Here is a 7,471-nt window from a genome sequence, read left to right as displayed (position 1 = left end):
TTTGATTTAAAATTAACTCGGACACTCTCCCAAGAAAATATGGGGTTTGTTTGCAATTTTCAAATAATAATAAATAATTTATTTAGGATTTGTTCGCAATTTTTAATTTTTCTAATAAATTTAAACTTTGTTGAAAAAGTATATATATGTATATATTCCAGAACCACACGTATGGTTCTCATATTCAACAAAGCAAAAAAAAAAAAGCGTATATATGTGAATATTTTGAACTCCAGAACCACACGTATGGTTCTCCCAATTGAGCAACACAAAAAAAAAGGAGCAAAAACAAAAAGGAAGCTTCAGAACAAGTAAATGATAAACCACGCCTTCACCAATTTCTCTTAAAACATTAAGAATTACATAAACATAATGCCAAGTATCAACATAATGCACCATAAAAATTTTTGTGAACAAAGCATTAAAATGATAATCGAGTGTTTAAAAGATGAACCAACAAATTTTTAACAAGCACAACCATCCATTTACGCACACAAATCAATGATGCGTAATGTGCATTTGTATGTATAAAAAGTTCAGTTCAGAAGTCAGTATAGGAGGAGCAGAAGCAGATTTAGGAACTGATTGTGGTCGTCTGGATGGAGTTTCTCTACGAGGGACAGATTGAGGTGGTCTAGGCTTTGGTTCATATTTTGAGATGTTCCTTTCTGCACCAGACCACACACATCTAACAGACAAAACATGAGAATAATGTCATCTAAATGCACAACATAAAGAAAGCAACAAAAAACACTGACCAACCACAAATTTCAGAATCTGATTAAGACATTCTCTCCGTGGATTTGGAGAGTACCCGAAATCTGGCACCTGTAAAATCAGAACATCAGAATTTTTAAACTGCATTCATACCAAATTTGCTTCTTCCTTTACTTTCTTTTTTCAATCTTTCTTTTTTAATAGGAAAACAAATTGGTTGGAACAACATTTGGTTTTCACCCGGTGATGGCCATTTTGTTCATTTTTGGACATGTTCTGCTGAGGTGAATCCCCATCAGCTGTTGCCACTGCCACTGCCACCACCACAGTTATCAATATACAAACCTCTTCTAGACTCACAATTCATTACTCTCATTCAACTGTTTTTAATGCATGTAGTATATGCAAGATAGAGTGAAAATGAAAAGCAATAACAGATATTGGACTATCTACCGATGAGGTGTGAAGATGCTTCAGGTTTGTTCACCTTAACCCACTCATCCACAGTTTCCTTCCATTTCCTAAACATTAAAGATGAAATCATAAGTAAATGAAAAAGAATTCAGAGCCACGTCATTTTATCCATACATAAAAGTAAAACCTGACAAGCTGCTTCACCAATCTGCGCACTTCATTTGACGGAAGCAAAACAACATATTTTCAAGGAACATTGTTGTTTATGATAATAAAATAAAGTTCTTGAATAAGACAAGGTAAAGGAAAAAATGTACATTTCCAATAAAAGCAGAGAAATCCCCCAACTTTGCTATACAAACATTAGCACCACCTGGAGAAACTCTAAAGCTGCATATCATTGTAACTTAAACATTATCAGCCAGCAGAATGAATGCAAATATCAGCCAGAAGAATGCACGCAAATATCAGCCAGAATTACAAAATCTGAAAACAATTGCAATGTCCTCATTTGTGTAGACAAAATGGAATTGTGTTTAGTTTCTCCTACACTGTATTATTAACCTTCATCACCTAGTGTTTTCATATAAATCAAAAGGCATCATTCTAATTAAATTATAACCTTCAAAATTTTACAAAAAAGACAAAACATCTATAGAAGAAATCCCATAAGAGAAGATGTGATGTAGAATAAAAAGATGAAATAACAGTTACGATTATCTCTTCCGCACATTCAATTATTCCGTCTGTGAATTCGATGGATGGCTGAATCAACTTCAAATGAACCAAGTAATGAAGGGGTTATCTTCACCCTCTTGCCACGCCTCATGCCATCCTCGTCCACGGCAAAATTTGGGCTTGCTTCATGCTGTTCGGTAGGAGTTTCTTCATTGTGACTTTCATCAATGGGGCTGGCCCCTCCAGAAGTACCAAGGCTTGGACCGTGAAAGTCCCCAATGGGAGTTTGATATTCGGTGTGACTTTCACGAACCTCTGTTTCCTGGCTCGGCCCTTCATCGAAGATGTTGGCCCCTACATGAAAGTCATCCCCCAAATCACTTTCAACTCCTCCGGGCATCGATGGCATTTGATTTTCATCATCTACAAACATAAAAAGAATAATAGTAATCTAAAACATAAATACAATTTAAAATATAGAAAAAAAAAGGACAAATACCATTGAAAGCCAAAGGCCCTTCACTCTCATTCGCTACTACCAAACATAAAAAGAACACATTTAGTTTAAAACATAAATAAAATTTAACAAAGTAAAAAAATGATAAAATAAATAAATTACCATTTCCGTTGATAATCAAATTTAATCTCCTCTTATCCCAGATCTTTACAAAATTCGCGTGCCTTACAATCCAATCAAATTTTTGCGAAGCGGTACGCTACTTGTTGACTATCGGCAGCGATGGTTCGAGAGGAACAAAATCAACCGGCAAATTCCACTTAAGTGGGCACAAGTCCGGCTGATGATATGCTAATTTTTCAAAACATATCAATATTGTGCGGGAAAGAGCAACATCCATCTACCCAACAAGATAATGAGGCAGAAAATTGTCGGGCAATCTTGCATATGGCTGCCACACAATCTACGAGAGAAAATAACATAAAGTTAATTGAAAACTAAAAAAAAAAAAATTAGAGTAGAGTAACTAAAAATTCACATAAATAAAATAAACTTACATTTTCATTTGTAAGCATCACATCAAACTCCTCTCTTTTCTTTTTGATATAGGAGTTTTTGGACTTGCGCTCCACCGCATGAGACCATCCCATCATTAATGGAAAGATAGAAAACAACTCTCTTTCCTCAAAATTCTCTTTATAAATATCCACATCATAGAGAGTGCATGGAATTATAGGGATGTGTTCATAGAAGAAAACCTACAAACAAATGAAAAATATAAGTTATAATTTATTAACTTATATAAAGTATGTAAATGAAGGAAATAAATAAAAATAATACATACCGTAAGAAAAGGGGCACAAAAACTCATGACTTGGGGATTTTTTCCATCAATCATTGCCCTTTTAAATTCTGCCATGCTGTGATGCAATTGGCACAATAATGCAGCTCCCCATGCATAATTTCTAATAGCGTCCACATCTCTCAACAAGGACAAGTACATGCACGGAACTGAAGAATGACCTCTAGGGGGAGTAAGAAAGCATCCGATGACGTAAAGGACATATGCCCTAACGTATGGGTCAAGCCCGGCCCCAACTAAAACGGGGAGAATGTTCTTGAAAGGTAGTAATTTCCTGAGAATTACATCACATCTCTTCTTTGGATGGAGAAGCTCCGGCGACAACAATAACTCATTGCAGACGTCGGGGCATTCATTTGCTTTATAATCCCGCCCAAGTACGGGCAAGACATCAATGGGGAACCCCGTAATTCTGGCGACATCGTCTAATTTTGGGGTTATCCTCTGATCCCCAATGATAAAACATGACAAGTCGACTGAATAATGATCTATCAGTGCTAATAAAAAGTCGATTGTCGTCCGATAGTCCATGTTTATTCTGTGGACGAGATCAAAACCTGTCCCTTCCAATCTCTGAATGACAGCGTCAACTGGCTGCCATTCTTTTAGCAATCTCAGGTGTGTTCTGCTCTTATACATTTTTTCTGCAAATGACAAAATTCAGATTAGAACCATGTTGAGACGCTCGTAATCTGCAAAAATAAATTTGGAACTAAAATTGTTGAAAACTGATTTACAGTATTTCCCTTATCTGAAGCAATCGGAAAGCTGTCGACAAACACTACACCTGCAAATTAAATTCGAAAGCATTAATCAAATGAACTGGAATAACAAGAACCATTATCACTTTTGAATTGGTGTAAACAAATACACCTGAAATAGAGGAAATCCTCCAAATGGTCACCGAACTTTGCCAAAATTCCTTAGGAGGTCACCGAACTTCACTTCATCCCTAAATGGTCATCGAACTTTGCCAAAATCCCCTAGGATGTCATCGAACTTCACTTCGCCCCTAAATGGTCATAGAACTTTGCCGAAATTCCCTAAGAGGTCACTCAACTTTTGCAAATTGGGACCCCATGCACAATAAGTTCAGTGACCTCTCAGGGGTTTTTTGCAAAGTTTAGTGATCATTTAGGGGCAAAATGAAGTTCGGTGACCTCTTAGGGGATTTTTGCAATGTTCGATGACCATTTAGGGACGAAATAAAGTTCGGTGACCTCCTAGGGGATTTTGGCAAAGTTCGGTAGCCAATGGGGGGATTTCCTCCCTGAAATATGTTTTTTTCCCAAAAGTATATAACAGAGTTGGGCCTTTTAGTGTTAATGAGTTTTAGGGAATGTGGATTTGCATTATTCTGCATATGTGGGCTAGGTTAGTAGGCTATGGGTGTTGGTTCTAAATCGTAGCAGCAGCAACTTATAAAGAACCGTGGGCAACACGACAACCGAATTTTTGGTGAAGTTGAGGTTAAGAAAAAAAAAATCAGTGGTACTTGTTTCCAAACCTGAGTGTGTTATACTCGAGTCTGGACAATTTCCAAAAACAGATAAGTCCTCTATCTTGGTTAATGTAGTTTGTGGGGGGCTTGCAGTTTTTTTTGAGAATGGCAATTACTGCTAGGTACAGATTTGGGTTGTTGATGTAATTGGGCAATGCAAATAGTGGGCTTGATATGTCATGTCATGTTTGTGTTTATATATATTTCTTGGCAATTGGGCTGACTGTTGGATATAATGTTTTAAACGTTTTGGCGTGTCTGAATAAAGAATGGTATGTGGTGGATGATGGTGTTTTTTTTTTCTTTTGTTTAATTTGAGAGTGCAGATCTTTATGTTTTGGCTGCTTAAATGATGAGCTAAAGTTTTGGATCCTCGGAGGAGGATCATGCTTCGGAGGTTTTTGGATTCTCAGAAGAGGATCATCTTGGTTTTTTTTTTTTTTTTTTTTTTGCGTGTACTCTGTTTTGTAGGATTTCTTCCAACTACAGCATCTTGGTAGCGATCTATTGTTGGAATTTCGACCGGTGTATTGGTGTTAGAGCTTTTGTTGAAACACAGATTATGTGTTCGACTGTATTCTCCTGATAGATAGTGCTCATTATGTGTGTCGGCACACTTTGTGAATTTCTTTTGAAAATTCTTCTTGGAGAGTGAGCTCTCTGTGTTAAGTAGTAAACTTGATTTTTGGACTAAATAATATGGGCTCAAGGAATTTGCCCATAGGCCCCAAATCAATTAAAAAGCCTAACATGCCTAGTATTTCTAGAAACATTATCTAGAAAAATCTATATAAATATCTACTAGAAAAATCCATGTAAATATCTAAGTAAAATATGTAGTGATAAATGTGGTATGTGTCAAGAAAAATATGTGGTCTTATAGAGTCTATCTAGAGTATTCTAGTAAAATATCTTGTCCAATGTGTGGTCTAAAAGTCTTATGTAAATATTTGGTCTAGGATTCTCTAGAAAATGTGTGGACTAGAAGTTTCATGTAAACACTATGTAAAGGGGTAGTGTCCTCCATTTTGTAACAAGCCAAAAAAAGTGTGTAAGGCTTGAAATTGAGAAATACAAGTTTCATTTTGTTTACTTCCTTTTTTCTATTAGCGTTGTCCTCCTTAAAAGCCTTAGCCAATCCAAGTTAGTAAACCCAACTTTCCTCCAACAAACTGGTATCAGAACCTTAAGGTTCTTGTGAAAAATGGCAAGTGAGATGATTCCTTTTCAAGTTCCCCAACATAACAAAGATAACTATGACAACTGGAGCATAAGGATGAAAGCGGTGCTCGAGTCGCAAGATGCATGAGAGATCGTAGAGAAATGCTACACGGAGCCAGAAGACGAGGTCTCTCTATCCCAAGCACAAAGGGATAGTTTGAAGGATGCAAGGAAGAAGGACAAGAAGACGCTCACCCTCATCTATTAAGCCTTAGATGAAAGCATGTTCGAGAAAGTAGCTTGAGCTACTACAAGTAAGAAAGTATGGGAGATCTTGCAAAGCTCCCACAAAGGAGTTGAAAAGGTGAAAAAGGTTCGACTCCGAACACTTCGAAGTGAGTTTGACGCTTTACATATGAAAGAATTGAAAACAATATCTGATTATTTCTCTAGAGTATTGGCTATTGTGAATCAATTAAAAAGGAATTGAGAAAAGTTGAATTACACTCGAGTAATTGAGAAGATACTTAGATCTTTAGATTCTAAATTTGACTACATAGTTGTAGCCATTGAGGAATCTAAAGATCTAGATAGTCTGAGTGTCGATCAACTCATGGGATCTTTACAAGTCCATGAGGAAATACTAAAGAAAAAGGTGGAAGAAGAGTCATTGGAGCAAGCTCTTCAAATAAAGCTCACTTTGAACGAGGGTGAATGAAGGTTCAGCAGTAGAAGAAGCCAAAGAGGAAGAGGACGAGGACGAGGACGAGGACGAGGACGAGGACGAGATCGAGATCGAGGAAGAAGTGCGTTCTACAAGGAGGAAAGAAGACAAAGCTCATTTTCCACCAGAGGTCGTGAAAGAGGAAAAGGTATGAGGCAAAATGAAGGGCCAAGGTATGACAAATCTCAACTTAAATGTTACAATTGTCAAAACTTGGTCATCATGCTTCAAAATGTAGAAATATTACTAACCAAGTTGAGGAGAAAAGCCAACTACGTATGTTGAAAAAGTGAAGTGGATCCTATTCTACTGTTGGCTTACAAAGATGAAGAGAGCAGAGAAAAGAATACTTGGTATTTGAATGCAGGAGCAAGCAACCATATGTGTGGAAGAAAAAACATATTTGTGAAGTTTGATGAATCAGTAAGCGGAAACATTACATTTGGAGATGAATCCAAGGTCCCAGTGAAAGAAAAAGGTGAAATCTTGATCCGCTTGAAAAATGGTACGCATCTATTTATTTCAAATGTCTATTATGTGCCCAATATGAAGAATAACATTTTAAGTTTGGGACAACTCTTAAAAAATGGCTATGATATTCATTTGAAAGATCATAGTCTTTCAATAAGAGATCAAAGATAAAATTTGATTGCCAAAGTCTCTATGACAAGAAATAGAATGTTTGTGTTAAGCATTTAAAATGATGTTGTTAAATGCTTAAAAACTTGTTTTAAAGATTTATCTTGGCTTTGACATTTGAGATTTGGACATCTTAATTTTGGAGGCTTAAAGTTGTTGAGTAAGAAGAAGATGGTGAAAGGTTTGCCTCCAATAAATTGTGCGGATGCTTACTTGGAAAGTATTTGAGGAAAAGTTAAAGAAATATCTACAAGAGCTAAGAATCCGCTAGAACTTGTACACTCGGATGTTTGTAGGCCAATCAATCCAAGCTCTCTC

The 7,471-nt window shown here is 36.6% G+C and overlaps 1 protein-coding gene and 1 long non-coding RNA gene across 2 annotated transcripts; both read right to left on the bottom strand.

Moving 5' to 3' along the window:
- Positions 1–486: 486 nt before the first annotated feature.
- Positions 487–1,360, bottom strand: LOC111385654. Its single transcript, XR_002701089.1, has 3 exons — positions 1,319–1,360; positions 1,171–1,238; positions 487–828 (listed from the first exon to the last, which is right to left on the bottom strand). It is a non-coding gene; the product is annotated as an uncharacterized LOC111385654 (long non-coding RNA).
- Positions 1,361–2,666: 1,306 nt separating this feature from the next.
- Positions 2,667–3,767, bottom strand: LOC111385653 (protein MAIN-LIKE 1-like). The gene is made up of 3 exons (XM_023010070.1): positions 3,111–3,767; positions 2,824–3,024; positions 2,667–2,729 (listed from the first exon to the last, which is right to left on the bottom strand). Exons 1-3 carry the CDS (start codon positions 3,765–3,767, stop codon positions 2,667–2,669), a joined length of 921 nt encoding a protein of 306 aa, XP_022865838.1.
- Between the last annotated feature and the right edge of the window lie 3,704 nt (positions 3,768–7,471).

This window comes from Olea europaea, unplaced genomic scaffold (assembly GCF_002742605.1).
Source record: "Olea europaea var. sylvestris unplaced genomic scaffold, O_europaea_v1 scaffold3243, whole genome shotgun sequence".
Classification (NCBI taxonomy): domain Eukaryota; kingdom Viridiplantae; phylum Streptophyta; class Magnoliopsida; order Lamiales; family Oleaceae; genus Olea; species Olea europaea.
The sequence above is the reverse complement of the archived record's forward strand: the minus strand, read 5'-3'. Positions and strand labels throughout refer to the sequence as shown.

Bases quoted from the DNA above. Each gene is read 5' to 3' on its own strand.
- LOC111385653 (XM_023010070.1), bottom strand. From the start codon at position 3,767: ATGTATAAGAGCAGAACACACCTGAGATTGCTAAAAGAATGGCAGCCA. The intron at 3,025-3,110 runs GTATGTATTATT...ATTTGTTTGTAG, and splicing joins TTTGTGCCCCTTTTCTTACG to GTTTTCTTCTATGAACACAT. The intron at 2,730-2,823 runs GTAAGTTTATTT...TTTCTCTCGTAG, and splicing joins TGATGCTTACAAATGAAAAT to ATTGTGTGGCAGCCATATGC.